The sequence below is a fragment of the Manis pentadactyla genome, chromosome 6 (genome assembly GCF_030020395.1).
Source record: "Manis pentadactyla isolate mManPen7 chromosome 6, mManPen7.hap1, whole genome shotgun sequence".
NCBI classification, from domain to species: Eukaryota; Metazoa; Chordata; class Mammalia; order Pholidota; family Manidae; genus Manis; species Manis pentadactyla.
The window spans coordinates 118,965,557-118,990,223 of NC_080024.1; the positions used below are offsets into that span (position 1 = coordinate 118,965,557).

At 42.8% G+C, this 24,667-nt stretch overlaps 1 protein-coding gene across 1 annotated transcript in view; it reads left to right on the top strand.

Annotated features, from left to right (window-relative positions):
• Positions 1–6,089: 6,089 nt before the first annotated feature.
• COLEC12 (collectin subfamily member 12) overlaps positions 6,090–24,667 on the top strand; it is a 209,090-nt gene continuing 190,512 nt past the window's right edge. The window contains exons 1-2 of the mRNA XM_036905816.2: positions 6,090–6,300; positions 24,224–24,274. Coding sequence (XP_036761711.2) covers positions 6,294–6,300; positions 24,224–24,274 — 58 coding nt within the window. The 5' untranslated portion in view covers positions 6,090–6,293. The remainder of the gene's footprint in view (positions 6,301–24,223; positions 24,275–24,667) is intronic.

Genomic DNA, 24,667 nt, shown 5'->3' on the forward strand with positions numbered 1-24,667 from the left:
ATTTCATATAAAATAATTGAACAAAACTATTTTACTTTTGTTCAGCTTGGTCTTCTGTTTTACCTTAAAGAGAAAAATAGAAGATAATAAATTAATATGAGAAAAAATACTACAATCTAATGAGCTTCTCCTAAGTGACAGGTAGTATGAGAGCTATTTTAAAACATTATCTCCAATCCTTCCCAAAATATTGCAGGACAGGTATTGGCCTCATTTCTCAAAGGAGGAAATAATACTCAAAGTGACTTCTCTACAATAGCAAGTATTTTCTGAATCTGCTAAATAAGACAATGTGTATCAAGGGCTAAGCACAGAGTCTGGAACACAGAAAGCACCAGCTATGGCTACTGTTATTACTGTAAAGAAGAGGCTTATTTTAAATAGGTGACAACTGATGGAAAGATAAAATAGCTCATCAATCTTTTGAACCTGTGAATATTCATTCATTTATTCCTTCAACAAACATTTACTGAATGCTTACTGTGCACTGGTAATAACAGCGTGATATACAAAGATGTACCTCTGAGGTAGTCCAATATACATACATACACACATATATATGTAGTTGACTACCAATTTGTGTATATATATATATATATTTAGGTAAATCTTTGTAGCTGATTACTATAGCTGATCAACTGATTTGTAGCTGATAAATAAATGTGAAAGTTGGAAACTCAAACATTTGGGGTATATATATACTTTATATTTTTTTTATAGTTTTATTATTTTAAGTATTTTACTTTCTTTAATTGAAGTATAGCTGACATACAATATCACATTCACTTCAGGTGTACAATATAGTGATTCTAAAATTATATATATACATTACAAAATGCTCACCACCAGAAATGTAGTTACTATCTGTCATCATACAAAGTTATTGCAATATTATTGACTATATTCTCTATGCTGTACTTTTCATGCTTATTCTGGTAGTATCCCTGAGAACCATCAGTGTGGTTGGTTGTGGGCTGAGGAACAACTTCAGACTGATCCTTTGGACTGTGAAACAAGTGGAATAAAATACTGGCTTTTTGGACAAACGGGGAAAGCAGCTCTCAATCAGAGCCCCTTTTCAAAACCGTAAGTTTGTGTGAAAACTAAAGAAATAGAAATACTGACAAAAACCCTAAGCTTTGAAAGACCTAAAACCTGTGTCTTTATCCAGAAAAACTTTTCATGCAGTTCTGAAGCATACTCACATCTCAGAGTATGGAGACATAGCACCTGGTGTCCATTACAATACCATTAATCTCTTTGAGGGATCATAACATTTTAGAGGACTTGCTTATCAGCACCATGGCTGCTCTGGCAAAACAAGGTTTATTCTTTGTCAAGTGCAGAAGAGAAAATGAAGATGACCAAGCTGAAGAAGCCAATATTCTCAGAAAACCAGCTCATTCTCTTGCCATACTTAAAGGCTTAATTTTCAGACCATGGAGTATCATCCATAGATGGTTATCCTAAGGGAATATGTTCCATACATTTTGCTTTCCTGGCTCTGCATTTTTAAGGCATTTCCCTACATTGTTAATCTCCTTTCCATTTATTCAGTTTTTTATTGTCTGTTAATTGCTGGAGCTATTGTTATAAAAATGAAGAAAACATGGTCCTTCTCATAAGAAGCTCATAGAAAACTGTGATGATTCTCCAAGTTCCGTGAGCATGAAAATCAGCTCGGGAGTGATAGAAATGGAGCCTCTCCCTGCAAGATTCTGATTTGGAGATCGGAGGTGAAGCCCAACCACTTTCACTTTACACCCCTGAGTGTTTCTGATACAGATGGTCTGCAGACTCCATTGTTCAACCCACTAGTGTGTGGGGAGGGCGCAGCACAGTGTCAAGTATCTAGTAATCATGTAAGTCTTGCTTCCTGGATGAAAGGTCCATTTCTAAGTGGGGGTTGTGTTTTTAAAAGACATGGACCAACGTACTGATCAGGAGATCAGGAGATCAACGTACTGAAAGGAGAATATTTTTGGAGGTGGAATGCTAGGTGCAAAGCTTCGTCAATAGAATAAGCACATGATGTATGGGGAGACACTAAATAGCCTGGCTGAAATAGAGCAAAAGATGCTGCATAAGGAGAGAAGAGAAATGAGTGGCAAATGGGAGGTGGTGGTGGCTGTGACAGTTGCCAGAAGGTGACTGGCTGCTAGCTGGAGAGGAAGCCTAGAGATGGTCAGAGATCAAGGTATCCTCGTGCTCTCAGTGGGCAGCACAGACTGCCCACTCTTCTCCCTCCTCCACTGTTCTGTCCTGCCTTGGTCTCCCTGCACTCAAGGAGTTCACTGGGCTCAGCCTTGGTTCCCCATCCTCATGTCAACAGCCTGGAGCTCTCTGAAGGCACTAGGCTGGGAAATGGTTGAGTTCCATTTATTCATTTCCTAGCTCTCATCTGTCCTGCCTTGCCACTCGGGCTGCTGTGTATTGGAGTCCGGAGTGGAGAGCCACAGTGAGTGTGGGGAGGCCACATGGAAGGTTCTTGGGGAGCTCCAGATGGGTGGTCTTTACATGGGGAGACGGAGAGAAGCAGGGATGAATGAGATAATATTTTGAAGGTACAAGCAGAGCTTGGTGAGGATGTAGAGGTGATGGTAAGGACGAAGGCAAGGAAGTTGGGTCTTTTCCTTAGGAAAAAGGGACACTAGGACAGTGGTGGAGCGAGGAATTAATGTAGGGACACCTTCTCCCGGGTTAATAAATGTAATGTAAATGTGGGGCACAGTTGCTGCTTCTAGAGGTGAGGGGCTGGGGTATGACCTGAAGGGCATGTAGCCCCTTTCCTCTGAGGGGAGTTCAAAGCATATTCACGGGTATGCCTCAGGCCTTTCCACCCGTCAATGCTCCTCTTCCTCGCCTTTTCCCTTCCCTCCCTGAGCCCCAGCTCAATCCTCAACTCCTCCCAGAGATCTTGACCAGAAAAATCTTGATCAGCTGATAATCTGCAAGGACCTACAACCTTCAGCCTTTGTATGCTCCGGAGTGGGACTCGGAGAGGGACCCGAGCAGGCGAGCTGTGGGATGTACCACAGGACTCAATGCATTCTGGGGTGAAGGCCGTGGGCAGGTGGGTGGTGAGGGTTCGGAGGCATCTTCCACAAGCCCTCCTTAGAACTGTCCTCCAAAGAATTGCTGAGCTTGCTTTCTCATCAGTGTGTGAGTCTGGCTCATTATAATAACATCATAGGTTTCAGTTTTTGTGGTTTTTTCCCCCCAACCTCATAATTTTTCTGTTAGAGATATATTTTTTTATTGTGGTAAAATACCCATAAAACTTACCATTTTTAAGTGTGCAGTTCAGTGACATTAGGTACACCCACATTACGCAGCCATCATCACCATCCACCTCTAGAACTCTTTATCTTGAAAACCTGAAACTCTGTAATCATTAAACACTAACTTCCCATTCTCTCCTCCCCACAGCCCCTGGACACATTCTACTTTCTGTCTCTGTGAATCTGACTACTGTAGGTGACTCAGGTAAGTGGAATCATACAATGTTTGTCCTTTGTGACTGGCTTATTTCACTTAGCATAATGTCCTCAAGGTTCATCCATCTTGTAGCAGGTGTCAGAATTTCCTTTCTCTTTGGGGCTGAATTATAATTCCATTATTATGTCACAATTAGTATATATCACAATTTATATATCATCCATTCCTCTATTGAATGGGTATCTTGGTTGCTTCTATGCTTTGGTTCTTGTGAATAATGCTGCCATGAACGTACAATAGGGACAAATACGTATTCAAATCTCTGCCTTCAGTTATTGTGGGCATATATTCAGAAGTTGGATCATATGGCAATTCTATGTTTAGTTCTTTTTTTTTTTCTGGATAATAATTTTTTATTGAAGGGTAGTTGACACACAGTATTACATTAGTTTCAGGTGTACAACACAGTGATTCAACATTTATATACATGATAATTCTAGGTACCAGCTATCACCATACCAAGTTGTTACAATATTTTGACTGTATTCCTTATGCTATACATTACATCCCAGTTACTTATTTATTTTACAATTGGAAGTGTGTATATATATATATATATATATATATATATATATATATATATATTGTGTGTGTGAGGGCATCTCTCATATTTATTGATCAAATGGTTGTTAACAACAATAAAATTCTGTATAGGGGGGTCAATGCTCAATGCACAATCATTAATTCACCCCAAGCCTAATTTTCGTCAGTCTCCAATCTTCTGAAGCATATATGTTTAGTTTTTTGAGAAACCACCATACTGTTTTCCACAGTGGCTGCATCATTTTACATTCATTGACATTACCAGCAGTGCAACAAGGGTTCTAATTTCTTTACATCCTTGCCAATACTTGTTATTTTGTTTTTTTAATTTTAGTTTTTTATAATAATCATATTAATGGATGTGGAGAGGAATCTCATTGTGGTTTTGATTTGCATTTCCCTAATGATTAATGTTGAGCATCTTTCCATATGCTTATTGGTCATTCATGTATCTTCTTTGGAGAAAGGTCTATTTTGAGTGCTTTGTCCATTTTTCAATTGGGTTTCTTCTGTTGTTGAGTTCTAGGAGTTCTTTATATGTTCTGGATATTAATCCTTTATATATATGGTTTGCAAATGTTTTCTCCCACCCTGTGGGTTGCTCTGTTGATAGTGCTCTTTGATGGCACTGAAGTTTTTAATTTTAGTGAAATCCAATTAATTTTTTTCTTTTATCAACTGTGGTTTTGGTGTCATATCTGTAATTCAGGGTTTTAAAATCACTTTTTTTCAATCAAATATTAGAGCCAAAATTCTAATCTTCAGTTAGAGAAATTATTACACAAATAAATCGATGGGCTTACTGCATCCCACCATTGGTTAGTAAGGTTCTGAGCTGAGAACTCATCACCTGGGCTGCTTTCAGCGACCCTCCCTTACCCTGCAAGACAAGCAGGCAGCTTGGTGAGAACTGGAACAAGGCTCTGAAGTATGCTTCCTGTAGCTTCATCAAGCCCTAGCGTGGAAGAGTGCCAGTTTTTGTCTTTTTCTATGCTAGTCATCTCCAAGTTTTCCCTTCATGTTCAAAAAAGAAAGCTTTTGGAATGGAGTCTGTGAAATATTCTGGGCACTGCCTTTTACTATAGCAAAGAAGTCCCTGTTTAGAATGAATCAGTGGGTTGGTTACACCGTGTTACCAACTGCTCAGGAGAGAAAATCTGAAAAGCTGCAGCCACTGCCCAGCCAGCACTGCGTTGCTTTGGGTGTATTAAGTGCGTGATGACCTTTCGTTTCATGGTTATTGAAAGAAGTTCCTCCGCATCTTCCTCCCCACAGCTTCACTCACCACATAGTTTATGTTTTAGAGCCTAAAACAATAGATCTGCTTGTTCTAAAAGGTGAGATGACAGTGGGGCAACCCGATGGGCCACAGTGAAAGCCGCTCAATAGCCCAACCTCCTTTCCTAGTAAAACTGGAGTCAACCTGATCGTTTCAGGGACGTTGAGGGAAAGAATGACTTTTCCAACCAACGGGAGTGTGGTGGGTTTTGGGGGCTGTTTCTTTTCTTGAAGGTCCAAGATTTGTAACCTGCTCCAGGTTCTGCAGCAAAAGCGTCTAACGGTGACTTCGGATGTAGGCGCAGCTGCCCCCGGGTGACAGTGAGCACGCTCCCTCGTGCCCGTTTCCCTCGCGCGTCAACACGCGCGCGCGTGGAAGCTTTGGAGCCGGAAGGCGTTCTCCTACGCAATCCTGGAACCCTCCGTGTCCACAGCTGTCGGGGGAAGGGGCAGGCCTCCTCCGCCGCCCGGGGACACTGCTGCGCCTCAGCTCTCCCTCCCCACACTCGAGGTCGTTTGGCGTCTAGAAAAGAGCCCAGCAGCGGCACCGAGGTGAGCGCTTGGCCGCCCCGAGACGCTTTCTCCCGACCTCGTTCCGCCGCTGGTCCACCGACAAGGAGACAGAACCGGGCGAGCGAGGGCGCCGGGCCGAGGCGCGGCGAGAAAGCGGGCGCGCAGGGCCAGCGCGGGCCGAGGGCGGGGCGGGCGGGGGGCGTGGGCGCGGCGGGCCGCGCGCCCCGGAGGCCAGGGGGAGGGGCGCGGGCGGGAGCGGCGCCTCCCGCCCGGGGGGAGCGGCGCGCGCGGCGGCCCCGAGGCTCAGAGCGCCGAGCGCGGCCGGCGGCGGCGAGGGAGGGCTGGGCGCGGACGGCCGGCGCGCGGCGCGGCTGCCATGGGCGCGCAGTGAGCGGCTGCTCGGCGCGAACTTCCTCGGCGGCGCGGGGGCTCCTGGCTGGCGGCGCGGCTCCTCGGTCACCATGAAAGGTAGGGCGACGGCGGACCGCGGGGCTGCGGGACTCCGGGCGGGGCGGAGCGCATCCCCGAGCGAACTTTCCGCGGGCTGCGGGAACGCGTCGCGGGGTGGGGGCGTGCACACCGGGGGCGCTCCCCGGCCCCGGAGTCCGCACAGCCAGAGACCTGGAGGTTGGGGGATTTGAAGCGTGTAAGAGCCCCTCCCCGTTGTGTCTCTGCAAAGTAGTGTGAAGTCCTAAGTCGTTGTTTACGGATTCCAGTTCCCAACTTTTTAATTGAAAAAATATGCCGAGGAGAGTGGAGGCACCCGCGTTCCCCGCGGTGCGTCTCCGCGCTGCGGCGCTGCGCGGGCTCCCGGGTCTTCGCTGCCCCGCTGGTGCCGGCACCCCCTGCGGGAGGTGGCCGAGCCGCGGGCCGGTGTCTGCTCCGGGACTCGGGGATGCTCTCGGTGCTCCCTCCCCGCATCTGGCAATGATTAGGTGCCCGCGGAGTTCAGCTGGCTTGGGGAGCGCGTTTGACATCATTCTCCATCAGACCCACTGCCTGGAAAGTAACTGCCCTCGCTTCCGCGTCCCTTGCGTGTGCCCGCCTGTGAAGTTGGTGTGCCCACGTGTGTTCAAGGGTGTCACAAATCATCCTGTTAATCGTCTCTGGGCAGTGTCCTCTGCAAGCCAGTTTAGGAAAGTGTCATATGTTATGGTGCCTTTAAGCGGAATCGCAGGAGGACTTTGCGGGGCAGCCTTCTGTTTAATAGAAACACAGAGATTTGTCAGCAGAATCCGATGTATGTGTGAGATAAATACAGCGGCGGTATCAAAGGGACTCCTTTGGGGATGGGCCGGCGTGGTGTTTCACACAAACTCGAGTTCTTGGATTTGAGCTAGGATAACACGTTTCCGTCCCCGCGCGGGCCGGGCTTGCGTGAGGGCGCTGGTGCGAAATGCCGCCTGGCCGCCGTGGCCGGGGCTCCCGCCGCACAGCCGCAGAGACCACGCGCCGAGACCTCTTGGATTCGCCGGGGTTGCTGTCCGAGGAGGAACCCGGGGAGCCCCTCGCGCTGGAAAAGTAACTTTTGGCTCCAGGTTTCGCAGAAAGGAGGATCTTGCTAAACTATACGCAGCAATAACGTCCTACCAGTTGTCTGTGCTTCCAAGCAAGGCTTTAGGTCTCCTCATCAGATCTTGGGAAGGGAGGGGGCAGGAACTCCAGGTGAAAAGTGGCCCGCCCCAGGGGACGAGAAACAAAAGATGTGATACAATTTTCTGACTAAAGAATGTTAAAAACACCGGGTGCGTGTTCCTTGTATTTCCACTGTTTTTTTCCCTCTCATTTGTATTTTAGGAAACACGTAGTTTCATTAGCTAGAACTGATTCAAGGATCCTTCCAGAAAGGAAAGAGTTCACAGGGCTAAACGTTACCCTGGAGCTCAGTTACTATCGCTTTAGCCAGAAGTTAATCTTATCATTGCTGGTCACCGAGGTCAGTCGTTTTGAACTCTTGGGAAGATAAGCCAGCTGCTCACTCCCGTCAGCTCCCGTGTGGGTTCCTAAATCCTGAAAATCTTGTTAGCTTTTGGATGGATAAATGACTATTACTGCAATTTGGGTGTTTTTCAATGTTAATTCAAATCTGCGAATGGAAAACATACCTGAGAGTCCTAAACATATTTTTGTGAGATTAATGCTGCATTCTGGACCAGTTTGTAGACCCCCTGGAGCAGACTCATTGCTGTAAGAAGGTTGCTTACCAACTACTGCTGTGTGGTTTGCATTCATTTGTCTGGTTGGTGAGGTGGGGAAGGAAGGGAACTGTAATCATTTTTTTAATACCTACTAAGTGCTATAGGCTCTACCAGTACTCTATCAATTAACCCTCTCAACAACTCTATAGGTATTTTAACCCCTGCTTAATAGCTGTGGAAACTGCAACAGGGAGAAATAGGAACTGGCAAACAGGAGGATGGTAGGCATCTAAAGACAAGCTTTGCCAGTTTCCCTGTGTTGCTTGGAAAGAGCTAGGACACCAGATATGAAAATCTCTGGTGCAGACTAGAAGAAAAATGCATCTCAGACAGCTAAATACCCAAGTAACCCGCAGTTGGTACAGCAGCCAGGAAGGGGGTGGAGCCAAGAAATTGGACACAAACATAGTGTGTGTTTCTAGCCAAAAAGGAAAGCTGCCTTTACCAAGTGGAATTATTTTGACAATTTGCCATAGGTAACCAATCTAGTTTTCCTTGGGTTCATGATTATGTAGAATAGTTTTAACTCATTATGCTTAAGAAAGCCTACGTTTCATTAGAATTTGACTTCCCTAAATGATAGAAGTCAATGACAACCTTGCAAATGCTTAACATTAAAGTATCAACTAAAACATTCTTTAACCAGACTGAAAATTAGTGGTCAACTTAGAAGTCATGGAAGTTTATTTTCCAAAGCAAAAATTTAGCTCCTGTGGGAGTTAGATGCCTGTTGGACTTCTCGATTCTGTCGTTTAAACCTGGGACATGGCCCTTGTAATAACCCAGGCTTTTGGAGTTATTTCTGTATCTGCCCGGAGCCACAACGCCACCTATCTGTTGCATTCAGCAAATATGTCTCTATTTCCTCCATCTCTGGAGTCTCAAGTACCAAAATAATGACATCATTATATATTTTCCAGAAGAAAATTACTTGCTCCATTGCTGCAACACTTGAAGATTAAGACGTGATGTTGGTTTTAATTTATTTCCTATCTCATTTTCAATTAGCTGTATTCCTTTGTAAATCCATGGTTTTAGATAACACATTCTTTATGAAAGAATCTGACTCCTCTAGAGTTAGGTGCATCATTATTAAGTCACATTTCTAGTGCTGAAAGTTGGGAATATTGGAGAGTTTTAATGCAGCAGCACTTGTTGCCTAAGAGACGGCCGAAAGCAACCACCAGCACAGGGGACAACAGAGGCCAAAGCCACTGTTACAGTTTTATTCAGGAAGGAAGTTAGTGCCATCAAAGCATAGTATTCAGCTGCTGCTTTTTTGTGCTTTTGTGTATAAATATTTCTAGAGTACTGTTTGGTAATAATACTTTTAAAATGCACTAATAAGCAGTATATCTCCCTACTGCCTGTTGTTTTTCTGGACTCACAGTCTCCTTGCTTTCTCAGTGTCTTAAGATTTCTTGTCCTTAACTGGGATAAGCAAAAAGTGTAAGTGCCGACTGCATTTAACATTGAAATAATCGTTTTTTCTGAAAGGAAATGGAAACACAATGAGGCCTTTTCCCCTTCACCGATTGGGAATTGGGGCTGCCCCTTCCTCTGGAAGGCAAATTTACAGTCTAATTATACTTTTGACTTTCCATTAGTTTGGGGATGCTTGACATTCTTAATATGAGGTTTCATTGTTTCATTGTCTCCTATGCAGTTTCCCAAGATTGTTTCCCTGGCCCCACTCCCCCCAGCCATGAGGCTTATCCACTGTTAATGGTGTGAATGGGGAAAGCTGGCAGATATTAGCTTTCAAGTAGTAGCATAACTAGGTGTCTAATTTTCTGAATTAATGCTTATCTTGTTAAAATATAATTTCAAAACAGTTGATGCTGATGCAACTGCTGCCAAAGTAAGTTAAATGGCCTTTGAATTATTAGTTTTAAAATGGGAAAACAGACATTTAAATTTTGTGATAGAAATAGTACATTTTGCCTTGGGTAAAACCAGCATGTGAATAATCTCTCAAGAGCAAGCCTGACCCATGTCTTCCTTGGTGGGAGAAAGGGTGTGGTCTCAGGAGAGGCAGCCCAGAGCAGGGGCAGAGCACAGCCTTCCTGCAGGCAGTGTGTGCGCACAGTGCTTTGGAGCCTTAGTTGGTGGAGGAAAAATGCAAAGCATCAGGCAGGTGGGGGCAGGGGGACAGCATTCCAGGTCTTCAAGGTAATCTTCTGTGAAGAGAGTCCATCCCCCACCATGGGTAAGCTCTGTCAGGCTCTCCTGCCCCTTCCATCTTCTGCCCTTCTGACTCTCCAGAAGCACAGGCTTATTAGCTTCTAGAGCTGCTGTCTATGGCCTTGCGGCAGGGAACAGGGTCAAGTGTTGGAAGATAAATGCCAGGGACTGATCCGTATCATGGTTTGTGCTCACAAACAACCTAGGTACAACTGATGGGCCACTTAATATCCCTACTTATTATTTTTCCCTTTAATAATAACTGACGTGGAGCACCTGCCAAGCCAGGCATTATTATTTCCTCCACTTTACAGATAGGAAAACTTACGCCCGAGAGACTGAGTTATACTTGTCAAAGGACACCCAGCTGGTCAGTGGGGAAATTGGGGTTCAAGCCTCAGTCTGACTCCAGAATCCACGTGTTGCCCCTCTAGCTTAGGGTCCCTCCCAGCCACACCCTAAAATTGCATTCTGCCCGCACATCTTCATTAAGTGCTACTGTGTGCCACACTCCACTAGGTACTGAGTGAGCAAGGTAGAGGAAGTCCTACCATCTGGACTCAGACCTGTAATAACCTGGCATCAAAGGTCTGAAGAAATTGATGTGCTCTTCAGTCAGCCACTAAAGGAGAGGCTAGATGGGAGCTCTTGCAAAGTTAAAGCAGATTCCCTGGGTTGCTGCTGTGTGTAGAGTTTATTTTCTGGAAGGTTTTGCTTAGGACTGGCTGAATTAATGTGAATAGCTCACTGAAACCATCAACTCTGAAAACAGCCCTTGCACCTGTCTTGCTGACAGGTTTGCCATGAAGCAAGGAGACATTGTCAGAAGTGCCATTTTCAAGAGGAGACTGTAACCACCTGTAGGTGATCAGTAAAAATTTTAAAAATAATAAAAAGTAAATATTTTAAACAACGGATGGGGAGGTAGAGGCATTCTTCATAGAAAGTATTTCGTTTTTAATTGCTGACAGCACAGTTTCTAACCATATCAAACAGCCAGAGCTTGAGGGAGGTAACTTTTCTATCAAGCAGTGATTTGATTTCTCTTTATGTGAATGATATTTGAAGTGCCCAAACTAATAGAGTATCTTGAAAATATACTGCTGATTGCTTAAGGCAATGTAAGAAGAAATTAGTATGTAAGAAGCAATGTAAGAAGAAATTAATAATCCCAAACTCAAGTTCCAAAGAGATCCCGGAGCTCTTTTAACCCCTGAATTTATTGTAAATATTATAGTCAATACTCTTAAAAAATATAAAGGAAATGTGTTTCTCAACATGGGAGAAGATTTAAAAATTAAGTAAGTTTGTTGGACTTGGATATATTAAATAGGATTCCTTCATACTTGCGGAATGACCTGGGATTATAAAGCCATTTCTGAAGTTGTGTTCACTAGCCTGAGAGATTGGACATTTGGCATTCTGCGTGAAAAACCAATGGCACCGGGTCTGTGGAAGTAGCTGCACTTCTTTGGGCCTAAGTCACTTCTTGGTGACGTAGAAATGTTAGGAAACTAGTTGATATTTATACAATTTGGATTTATTATTCAAAGGCAAAATAGTCCAACTTTATAGTTGATAATGTATACCTTAAAATACCATCATTGCATAAAATGTAATTGCACATAGTGATCCTAGGAATAGAACCTGATCGTTTCAGTGTGGTGGTGAGTGTGGGCTCTGAAACCAGAGGGCCTGGGGACCACATGCAAGTTACTCAACCTCCCAGGGGCCCCCTGGTTTCCTTATCTGTCAACTGGGGAATAATAATAACATCTAGCTGATGCCATTTTTTGATATGTTTGCTGTTTTGAGGATTAAATAGGCTAGTATAGATCAAGTTCTAGTGGAGTCTAGCACTTAATGAAAACTCAAGACATTTTCCTTACTGCTATGCTGTATAATGATAACCTGCTTCTTCCTCCAGGCGGTAATGTAATTGCCAGTTATGAACCATTTGTGTGAAGTTAATCAAGCGATATGGTTTATACCATGGAGAAAAAGTTCAGTTTTGAAATGAAAGCAATTTTCAAATTACAAGAGTGTTCAAGCTGACGTCTGGAATAGGGAGAACAGGGTTAGTGTTGGTCCTTCTCCAGCAGCCACCACACATGTGATGGTCATTCTTGTAATGTAGCAAAAAATCAGCCCTACTGAAAATGCAGGGACCATATTTATAGTGATGTTTGTAATTATAGTGAAATGGTATATTTTTTTCATTTGTTGATAGTGGTAGGAAGTTGATAAATATATGTAAATACATTAATTTACCTAGGAGCCCTGACTTTCCCAGGAGCACTATTGTTCCTGTGCCACCTAATGATGACATAATATTTTAAAAAATGTATAGCTCAAATCCAGTGTCCAGTTTTATCCAGTAAGGATATGACATCAAAGAATCAAAACATAAATTTATCTCTAAATACATATTAGGACAGATTTATATATATATATTTAAAAACATAGGATATCATGTCTATGTCATTGGTAGTATTAGTTTTCCATTCAGCTGTCATATTTCTATTTCATTTATTATTTCAACTGGGCCACCAAGTCCTAACTAGCTTTCATTTATTCTTTATTGAGTATATTCTTTAAATATATTCCAATATTCTTGGTATTAAGTATATTCAAATATTCTTCAGTTAGTATATTACTGAAATATATCCAAATATTTAGGGTATATAGCCTCTGTCCTTAAGAAACTTGCAGTCTGGAAGGCAGGGTAAGACTCATGCATAAAGAACCAAAGCAGAAGGTGAGAAGTGCTCAATCTGAGGGTCAGGCAGAAGACTCCGGCGGAGAGGTTGGCCTGGCTGAAGACACGGGTATTTTCGTCTGGAGGAGAGATTGAAGCTGATTCATTATCTTGAATTATATGTCATATTTCAGATTACATGACTCTAATAATACTCTTTAAGAGGCAAATGGTGCATCAGGACCACCCTGAAACTGTCAAGTATGATATTTCATTGTGGGAAGTGAGAAAAACATCTTAGTTTTCTCAAACTATGTCTTCTGTGCTCAATTTTGGTCCATCATTTGTAATTAATTATAGTATATTACTTTGGCACAATTGTTTGGATAACCTAAACATAAAGTTAAGTGGTTTCAAAACAAAACAGATGGGTCAGGTTTTTTGTTTTCTGGTTTTTGGTTTTTTAACAAAGACTACTAATTTTTTGTGTGCCTCCAGAGAAATAGACAGCCTTAGTTTTTCTTGCTAAATGATCCGTGTATTTGAGGCCCTTCCAGGGCTCTTATAAAATTTGAGGGCAAGGATTTAAGTCCTCATCCTGACTCTCATATTATTAACCTGACCGACATGATTGGATAAGAAGGCCCCCCCATAAAAGAAAGGAGGCACATCACCTCCCCTGCAGCTACCCATGAATGATAAATATGGGGGTCAAGGTTTTGTGTGTCATTTTTTTTCTTATTTTTTAGGTTGTTGAAGTTGGCTGCTGGGGGAAATCTGGTTTAGTCCCCACTAGCAATTTAGAGGTAGAAGTAACAACAAAAAAAATTGCTCCAATTTTATTGGACCATAAAGGAAGGGGAAAGGTATCATCTTTCTCATTATCCTAAAAACAAGTATCTGCTATTTTTTACAAGCATCAGAATTACAAGTTGTGCCAGAAACTGGAGTCATTTTATGTCTTTATAATTCTGACTTAAAAAAAAGACACCTATATCATTCAACCAAAATGATCCTATTGTTGCAAAACATAAAATTCAGAAAGTAGCTGAGTAATCAAAATAAATCTCCTGTAACGTTTGGAATAATGAACAAATATTTAAATAGCTTCAAATTCCTTTATCTATTTGGGGTGGTGGCAGGGAGATGGCTGGAGCATTTGTGGGAGGCAGATCTGATTAGCTGATCAAAATTATCCTGAACTTCAGGTATTTTATTACACTTCTCTGAGCTCATTTGTTTGCAGAGAACTTCACAACAGTGGCCCAGAAATGCCAGTGGGGCAAAGTAAACCATACAAGGGGCCACGTAAGATTTTATTTTTGTAAAGGTATGAAACCAGGGCAGATAGTACTTAAATGTCTCTTAGGGTTAAATCAAGGTTAGAGAATGTCTCTCTCAGTTTTTATAGCCCAAATACATAAAGATAAATCTTCGTTATCACATAGGTATTTCAGTGCCAGTTAGCTGCAGCCCAAATTGAATCCACCCCACGTATTACTCTTCTGCTAAGCAAACTCCATTCTGTCACCCTCCCCAAAATGCTCCCTTCAGACTACAGCTTTGTGTCTTTTGAAACTAGGTGGCTGAAGTAGTCCCTACCAAAACCTACAACTATCTTGTATTTCAAGAACATTCGAGTCCTGCAATATTTATTTTGGTCCTTAAAGCAGAGGAGCTGCTGTCACCACCTCTGCCCCCTTGCTTCAAAAAAACCCCTCCTATTTATTAAGCCCCTGGTATGTGTCGGTTGTTTTCAATGTATCAGTTCACTTTTCCCGCACAATAATGTGTGAGGGAGACATCATTGGTCACATCTTCAGGGAGACTGAGGGGCAGGTACGAGTTTATGTTGCCTGTACCAGGTGGAGCCCATGTTCAAACCCAAGTCTTTTAATTCCAAAGCTCAAGCTTTACCATTACATCAGCCTCTTGCCTTAGGAAAAAAGTCTTCCAGAATAGCACAGCCACATCCAAGGAGTTACCCAAATTCCTTTGCAACCCAGATGACACACTGCGGAGGCCACAGTTCCCACAGACAACTATACGAAAGCGACCCCATGGAGCACTGGCCAGGGGACCATGGCTATAGACTCAGGGGTCCAGATGGCACCAGCCATTCAGCTCCAGGGGTGTAGGGGCCCTCTCTCCCCTTCTCTCCACCCAGGCCTGATGCAGTAGGCAGTGGTGGTAGGGACACACAGAGCCAGCTTGCCAGAATGCTTAGAGCGGAGCACATTCAGCTGGTTTGGAAGCAGCCAAATAGTCTAACAACTGATGGGACTGTACCATTTTTTTCTAACAGTGTTGGGGCTGCCTCAAGGTAGAAACAGCTTAGGGCAGCTGGCAGAAATACACATGGGGATGGGGCTCTGAGCCCAGCTTGGAGAAGAAGTCTAAATCCAGCCTAGTCTCTGTCCACGGTCCTTCGGCCTGGCTCTTAGAGAGCCTGAACCTGTTCTTTTCAGCCTGGCAATTGTAGGAGCCTCCTGTAGGCCTGGTGGTTAAGACGGCAAGTCCAGATTCCTCACTCTGTCGCCTCAGGCTGACCTCCGCGTGCCGGCTCTCTGGGGCAGGCTGCCTTCCCTGGTTGGCAGCATTTGCTGGTCCCTAGAACTGCTCTTTCTGTCTACCTGACCCTCATCTTCCGTTCTCATTCCCTTCACATTTGCTTTCATTTGTTTTTTATTTTTATCAAAGCTAGAGGTGTGCATAAAGAGTCAAATGATATCACAGATTAATTATCGCACAACAATCTCCTGTCTACCCCACCATTTCATCATTTTCCAGTCCCCAGGACATTCTCTTGGGAGCATTTTTAGCATTTTCCTTTGGCATTTACTTCTCTTTTGGTTAATTACTGATGCCTGACAAGCCATCCCCAAACCCTGTCGCTTAAAACGACAGGTGTTTATTTGTTCATGATTCTGCCGTTCAGGCCAGGCTCGGTGGGCACGGCCAGTGTCTGCTTCCTGAGGTGTTGGCGGGGCTAGAGCATCAGTGGGGTGGCTGGAATGGCTGAGGGCTGGCTGGTTCCCTCTCCTCCCCCTTCTAATTTCTCACTTTCCAGGATCCTAGTCCAGCAGGGTACTCGGGCATTTCACGTGGCAGTTGGCTGCACAAGGGTGATAACAGAAGCTGAAAGGCCTCTAAGGCCCAGGCCCCAACGTTACTTACTGCTACTTCTGGCAGATTCCATCAGCCATAGCAAGTCAGGCTCCTCCCAGGTTCAAGAGAGTGGAAATGGACTTGCATGTGGAGGGATGGCAGGAATTGTTGGTAGCCCTTTATGCAGATGATCTACCACAACGCCAGGAGATATGCTTATGGTATCCTTCCTTACTATTATTATTAGTTTTAGACATTACATATAGACTTCCCTTTGTAATAGATAAGTATTAAGTTCTTTCATCCTTCACCTCCAACTAATAACCCGTCATGGATCCCTCCTGTTGTCCTACATCATCTCAATATAATTATAACACAGTATTAACTATAGTAGATCAATATATCAACACTCAGGGTGTGTACTATTCAATATTAAATCAGTAGTCAGTGTGTGTACTATTACAGTGATGTAAATACTATTCACAGCTAGCTCATATTTCTTCTTGCATAACTTAGTTTCCTCTGGGGTTAATAATCATCTTGGTCTGTGGTCATCCTGCCCAAGGCAATTTATAGATTCAGTGCAACAAGTGTTGGCAAGGATGTGGAGAAAATGCAACCTTCCTACACTGTTGGTGGGAATGTAAATTGGTGCGGCTGCTCTGCGAAGCAGTATGAAGGTTCCTCAATAAAGTGAAAAATAGAAATACCATACAACCCAGTAATTCCACTTCTAGGAGTTTACCTGAAGATAACAAAATCTATGAATCAAAAGGGTACATGCACTCCATGCCACATTATTTACAATAGCCAAGATAAGAAAGCAACCAAAGTGTCCACCAGTAGATGTATGGATAAAGAAGATGTGGTACATACATACTGTGGAATATTATTTAGCCATAAAAAAGAAGAAATCCTGCCATTTGCAACAATATGGATGGACTGAGCGGCTATTATGCTCAGTAAAATAAGCCAGGTGGAGAATGACAGATACAATATGATTTCACTTATATGTGGAATCTATAAACAAAAGAAAAAATGAACAAAATAACAGTAGACCCATACTCACTGAGAAGTGAGTGGTAGTTATCATGGGGAGGGGCTAGGGAAGATGGGGATAAAGAGGTACAAAATCTCAATCATAATATAAATTAGTTATATGGATGAAAGTACTGTGTAGTCATAGTTCTATAACATCTTTCTATGTTGACAGAGTAACAACACTAGTTGGGATAAGGATTTAATACTGTATATCACTACTGAATCATTATGTTGTATACCTGAAACAATATCATATTGTATGTTAACTATACTTCAGTAAAAAAAAACAACAGCAGCAGAAGAAAATAGTCCTCTTACTTTGTTTTACTTCCTACGTATATATGCATTATTATTTATCCCCAAAGTCTCTTCCACTTTCCAAAGTCTCTGAGTAATGTGTTCAAACAGTAGATTTCAACTTCTTCAAGAAATCTTGCCTGGAGCCTTCTGACCTGTTCAGGGTTAAGATTATGTTGGGGTGTGTATGCACACGAGCTCATGCACACACCCAACACACACTACCTTTCTGGGCTTGCTCTTTGTGTTAATGGAATGCATCCTCCAATAACTTCTCAGTCAAAGTGTGTATGAGAGGTACATTTCTGGGGAAATCTGCATGTCTGAAGAGATCTTTATGTCACCTACTCATTTAATTGAATGATCTCTGTGTTGGAAATAATTTAGCCTTAGAATTTTGAAAGTACTGATCTCTTTTCTTTAAGCCCCAGTTGTGCTGTTGAGAAGTGTGAAGCCAGTCTTTTTTTTTTTAATTCTTATAAGTAATCTTTTCTCTGTCTGGAAGCTTTTAGGATTTTCTTTTTGTCCTCTGTGTTCTGAGGTCTTATGAAGATGTGCCTTGGAGTGGATTTCTTCTTCCTTCCTTTGTGCTGGGAAGTAATGAGTCTCTTCATTCTGAAGACACATATCCTCCATACTGTGAAGTGTTCGGTTATTCCTCTGATGCATCTCTTCCTCTGGCTTTTTCCTGAAACACCTGTTATTTGGATATTGGACCCACTGAGTTGGTTCTCTAATTTTTTCTTTATTCTTTTCTATTTATTTGCCTTTTTTCCTACTTTATGAATATTTTAACTGTGTCTTCGACCTCTTCTAGGTTTTTATTTCTGTGATATTTTCAATTTCCCAGAGTTCGTTCTTTTTCTTTGATGGTCCCTTTATATTATGGCATCCTGTTGTTATTTTATGGATACATTATCTTCTCTTATCTCTGTGAGGGTTTTAATGGTAAGGTTAAAAAATTTTTTTATCATCCTGCATAATATGTATTTCCTCCAAATTGTTTTATCTGGTTTCTTTATTTCATTTGTGTCTTTTTATGTGAGAGTCTGCATCAGATGTCTGGTGGCTTCTCATATGTAAGGACAGAGTATTATAAAGATTAATTAGAGCCTCTCTGTTTTGAGGGGTTTTGTGAACTGTAACTGACACTCTAGCTTGACCTGGCTGGGCTGTTCCACCTCCTGAAATCAGGATTATTCGTTTTTCTCTTAACTGGGCAGATTCCCCAGGAAAAACCTTCTAATCTTTAGCCTTGAAGGGTACAGTCTGTCTGACCAAGGGGGAGAAGAGGACTGAGTGAACATTCAGTATGATTTCCCCTAACTCCATAACAGACCCCCTCACCTCAGCTTCTCTGGTGTCTTCTAGACAAGAGATCTCTTTTGTTTTAACTTCTCTGAATAATAAACCTTTGGTCTTCTGTTGTGACCAGGGAGGGATAGTTACCCAGCTCTGTGGGGATCTTGGGAGGTTCAATGGCTTTTTTGTTCATACACCACACTAATCACTCATTTAAACTGTGCAATTCAGTGTTTTTTTTTTATTCACAGGGTTTGAAACCATCATTACAATCAATTTTAGAACACTTTAATCACCCCAAAAAGAAACCCCATACCCATTAACAATCACTTTCCTCCAAAACCCCCAGCCCTAAGGTAACTTTAATCTGCTTTCTGACTCTGTGAATTTGCCTAATGTAGACATTTCATGTAAATGGAGTCATACAATATACAGTCTTTTGTGACTGGCTTCTTTCACTAAACAAAATGTTTTCAGGGTTCATCCATGCTGTAGCATGTATCAATACTTCATTCCTTTTTATTGCTGAATAATATTCTATTATATGGCTATAGCACAATTTATCCATTCATCTGTTCTTGGACATTGGGGTTGTTTCCACTTTTTTTGCTGTTATGAATAATGCTATTACAGACATTCATGTACACATTTTTGTGTGGACATGTTTTCATTTCTTTTGGGCATATAATATATATATACACACACACACCTAGGAGTGGAATTGCCAAATAATGTGGTATCTTTATGTTTAACTTTTGAGGAACTGCCAGACTATTTTCCAAAATGGCTGCACTATTTTGCAGTCCACTAACAACATATGAGGGTTCTCATTTTACCAAGTCTTCACCAACTCTTCTTATCTATCTTCTTTATTTTGGTCAACTACTTCTTAACATACTTTCATCCAGTCCTCCTACTTTAGGTTCATCTTTATTCTCCTTCCACTGTGAGCTGTGCCCCAAATTCCTAAGCCTTTTCAGGATTCTGTGGTGTAAATCATTGCCTCTTAGTGTTCTCTGCAGCTAGCACAGTGTGCCATTTCTTGGGTCTGTGGGGTCAATGACCATTGTCTTGCCAATGAGTTTTAGCCCCAGGCAAGTTCACTATGGATTCAGTGAGACCAAGGAATGACAATGGAACGTTCTTGGGGTGAAAGCATTTATTACTTGGCTTGTTCTCCCGGCAGTAGTTGAGCACTAGAATTATGTCTGCATCCAGCAGTCTTCAGGTCTGTAATCCTCTTTCATCTCTGCCTCCGGGCTCTCTACCCCACAGTCGTCTCAGTCTCTGTCCTCAGAGCTGCCACCACTCCAGTCTCTGCTCTCCTGCAGCCATGCAGCAGCCCAGAGCACTGGGCCGAGCTCTTTATAGAGTCAGTAACAACATATTGCCCACACGTGTGCAGTGAGCTAGCTGACCAGGGCCAGGCGAGACTCCTGGCCATAGGAACCTTCACTTTCTCCACAACCACCATGGCATGGAACTCTGCAGAGAGGGGTCTTAGTCTTGGTCTGGCTACTCACAAGCTTTGAGGTCCTGGGACAACCTTCTCTGAGCCTCAGTTTTCTCATCTGTAAAACAGAAACATAAGGAATGGGTAGTATCTGATTTTCAGGAGGGATTGACTAAATATTAGATCTCTTATCTTCCTCAAAGATGGTGATATTAAAAAAGACAAAGATTTAATCTCCTTCAGGAATTCATCAGCTAGCAGGAGAGATAGGCATGTGTATAACTCTAAACTGCTTGATTTTTAACAACTATTGAGCGCCCATAATGTGTCATTAGTGAACTGACTGCTAATGGTACGGTGTGACAAGTTTCCTGTTTTCACACGGCTTTCTCTGGTGGAGTGAAAGTACAAACTGGAATATGAGGCAGCTGGAAGTAAGTGCCGTCAGACCATTCAGAGGGAGAGGAGGTGGAGGAGAAGTCAATTCCTACCACAGGGATATTGCACAGCATGGTCCACAGATTGATTGGAACATTTTAATATGTATAACTCTCAACTCTCCAAGCCAACAAAACTAAACTTCACTGGACCTCATAGTGCTCTGGAATACCGAGGCTCAAAGAATAAACCGGCAGCAGAATTATGTGCAGCGTTTGCTGTCACACAACCTCTGGCTAGTGTGGCTCTGGGCCAGTTATCAAGGAAAGTAAAAAAGAAATAAAAATCACATTTTGAGATAGACAAGCAAAAGAAAGTGTAGCCCATAGGTATTAAAAGGAAAATGCTGAAGTACAGCTGTAGAAGCTAAGAAAATACAGACTTGTAGATATAAATCTCAAATTCAGTTGTTTAGTGTGTTAAGGTTACTTCTTCCCTGCAGACAAGCTTCTGTCAGAAGCAGGGATCAAATTATGGCTACTGCAGAGGGTAGAGGTCTTAAATCTTAACCAAACTCTTACCCATGTAGGAAAATAGCTGTTATGTGGCTTAGACTGTGTCACAGACAGCTTTGGAAAAGTGGCAAATTGCTAAGGTGACTGGATATTCTCTAGGGAGAATGAATGCCCTTTTTTGAGTCTGTCCCCTTTGCAGACCCCCAGTACTGTAAAGACAGTCTGGGACACACTTAGCTTGGGTCTACACAATGTGAGGAAAAGGTTCAGAGAGCAGAATGCAACATTGCACATAGTATCAGGCTGTTTGTCTTCCTCAAACCCATCTGTCAGCCATCATTGACCCTATCTTAGTCTTTTGCGGTAAAAAAGTGTTCAGGCATTAAGAACACCTGACCTCTCATCTCCTCCCATTTGGTGCTTGAAGCCAGATGTGGGTTGTCACACAGCCACAAGCCCTATTGGCCCTTGCCTTGCATCTTTCTCTTTCCCATTTCCCTGAATGCCCAACCATCGCCAGCCTGAATCAGCTGTTAACTGTACAGCTGGGAAAATTTGGCAGTGATTTTTGGGGAACATGTACATTAATAGAGTACAAATAAGCATTACCTGCCCATCTCTACCCAGCTTTCAAAGATATGAAAAAAGAGGATTCTAAAGTCAATCCTTGAAAATATAGAGTGAAACAATAGAACAAACTTTCCACCCTCCACTTTAGCACTTCTCAGCATCTCTAATAGTTCAAAAGCCATTAGGAATTCCCAACAAAGGGCGATAGTAGCAGCGTTTCCAAGTTCTCTTTTCCTACAAAGAAAAAACATTAAAAACTGATTTAATATACCTCTCTGTGTTCTAACAAGTTCTAAGACACTTCTGCTTTCCTTAACAAACCCAGTAAGATGGTATACTTGTACGTCTCATGTCTCATTTGATTTCCTATCAAATTTTAGAGTTGGATGAGATAGAACTTGTATTCTTTTATTAGCTGCATTAAGAATCCTAATCCTTTTAAGATGGGGTTAAGACAAGAAGAAGGAGAACTTCCTTGAGTCCTATTAGGGGTCACCTGTAAGGCCTTTGTTTTCTTGAACCACTAATAGGTTTGAGGATGTTAACTTAGAGGCACAGCTGAATTACTTTAATAACAAAAATATGAGACATTTGAAGTTCCCAGGGAAATTTCAGGAAGGAGAGAGGAGTCAGTCAGGCTAAATGCTGCAATGGAAGAAGATCAGAGAGGAAAAAGAAAACAAACAAACAAAGTAATGGTAGGCCTACTGAAAAGCTTGGGGGAGAACAGAAATGCCTAACAGGAAATTTTAAACCGTTTGCTGTTGGGGACACAGCATAAACTGCTCTTCCATTTCCACTGTGAAATATTCTGTGATGCCTCCTGGGCCTCCGACATCTGTGTGTGAGTAGATTGTTTTGTAGATGTGGCTTGGTGGCGAGGGGCTGTTGCTGACAGGGGAAGCTGACGTCTCGGGGCATAGTTACCTAGTTCATGTCTCATCAGTTCCACTAGGCTGTAAGCATGTGTGTATTGAATGAATGAATAAGTGCATGGATTTCCAAGCAGAAGCAGCAGGTAAGGGTTTCTCTTTAACTGAGACTAGACCAGGGCTCTCAGCCATTAATGAAATAGAACTACTTAGTAAAGTAGACATAGAGTAGGGGCTTAATCTGTATTAGTTGAACTAACCAGCCACTGAGAAAGGTGCTGTTTTCTTAGTTGTAAGCATTTCTTCCATGTGGAAATAATTAAAGCCCTAATCCTTGGCATAAAAACACTAATTATGAAGACCTGGCCATCTAGATTTGAAATAATATCTCTGTTCTCTGAATAAGGGAACAGTGGTAAAACACAAAGATGTGCACTTCTCCACTCTGGTAGAAGTCATTGCTCCCTCACATGTGTTTTCCAGCACTTCCTAACAAACTAGGGTTCTGAGGTTCACCACATTGTATTACAGATAGCATACATCGTGGGTTTTTCCATAACATTTCAAGGTTCAGGTCCTGTGTCCCAGTTAGGAATTAAAAAAGCAATCACAGAGGTTTTATTTTCCCCGTGCTTGCCTCTCTTCCTTGAAAGCCTGTCAGCTTCTTGAGGGAAGGGAGCGTGTTTCACTCACTTCTGAAGCCTCACTGCCTGGCAGTTCTGTGATTCATAGTAAATGCTGAATCAGTGCTTTTAAATTGAGCTGTGTTGGGGGAGAAAGCTGGGTGCTATTGGGCACAGTAATGGTGACCAACTCAAGAATAATTGGTTAGGGCTCTTTGGAAAGACCTGGTCTTGATACCTTTACTTGTCATCAAACGTGTCCTTTAATTACATTATAAATTGCCAGAGTCACACCTGTGAGAACTGTAAAATGAGTTGTTTTTATCAATGTGATCAGAAATTGCACCATCTCCATATTAGGAGTGGGATGTAGGCTTTTTGGTAGAAAGCTTGGCTTATATAACATCTCTCTTGTTTCCACAGCAGTCCTACACTTAGAAATTCCCACAGCACGTCTGTCTTCTGAAATGCATTCACTAGGAAACCATGTGTCAGTCCCATTTATCCAATGGAAGGAGAGGGGAAGGATTTGGTTGTCATTTCTGGAGTCATGCTGGGCTCCCGAGATGCCACAGTTGGTGGAAGAGATGACCCCAGAGCCCACATCTCACAGGGAGAGCTTTGGGCCCATTATGAGGAGATAACTTAACCCTTTGGACAGTTGATTATTTGACCATTCATCAAAATTTAGTAAGCCCCTGCTCTGTAAGAGGCACCATTCTGGGCACTGAGGATTCATGCATGAAACAAGAAGGAAAACGTTTGTGCACACAAGATGCATGATGATGCACACACACACATAAATAAGGATGATATCAGAGAGTAATAGTAAAATGCGGTGGTGAGACAGAGAATGGCTGGGTGGTCTGGGAAGCCTCTGAAAGGCATCACACTTTAGCTGGGACCTGGATTAGAAAGAGTCACATAAAGTGCAGAAGAAGAACATTCCAAGCAAAGGGAACAGCCAGGGCAGGGACCCTGTGGTTTTTCTCAGAAAGTGTGGTGTGGCGTAGGAGCAGAAGGAAAGCCAGTGTGGTGAGCATCATGGCGAAGGAGGGTAGGGAGCAGCTGGGGATGGCAGCAGCTGGGTCCCGCACTGCCCCCACATGCCAGGCCAAGCAGGTTAACCCAATGTCTTCTCTTCCCCTGCAGACGACTTCGCAGAGGAGGAGGAGGTGCAGTCCTTCGGTTACAAGAGGTTTGGTGAGTTCCAACTCTTTCCCTCTCTGTGCTCCATCTGGGATATAGTAACTAGGCCATTGCCGGATTTTTGACACACATGAGCATGTGTGGCTCTGAGGCGCAATCTTGGTTGGAAAATGAGTTTCTGTATAACATGTGGATGATTACTGAGGGCAGTGGAATGGAAACCACACCCAGGCTTGGGATGCAATGAGATGCTTACAGGGTTTGCCAAATAGAAACAGCTGTCTTAACAGGCCAAACATGATGGAAAGGTAAATCTGTGACAAGACTGGAGCCATATATGTGGGATTTCTCTATTTGGTATTTAGAAAACATCTTTGCCCCTCATTCCTCAGATCCCATATTCATAACTTAGTCGATGTTAGTGGACAACTGAGAGGAAGACTTTTG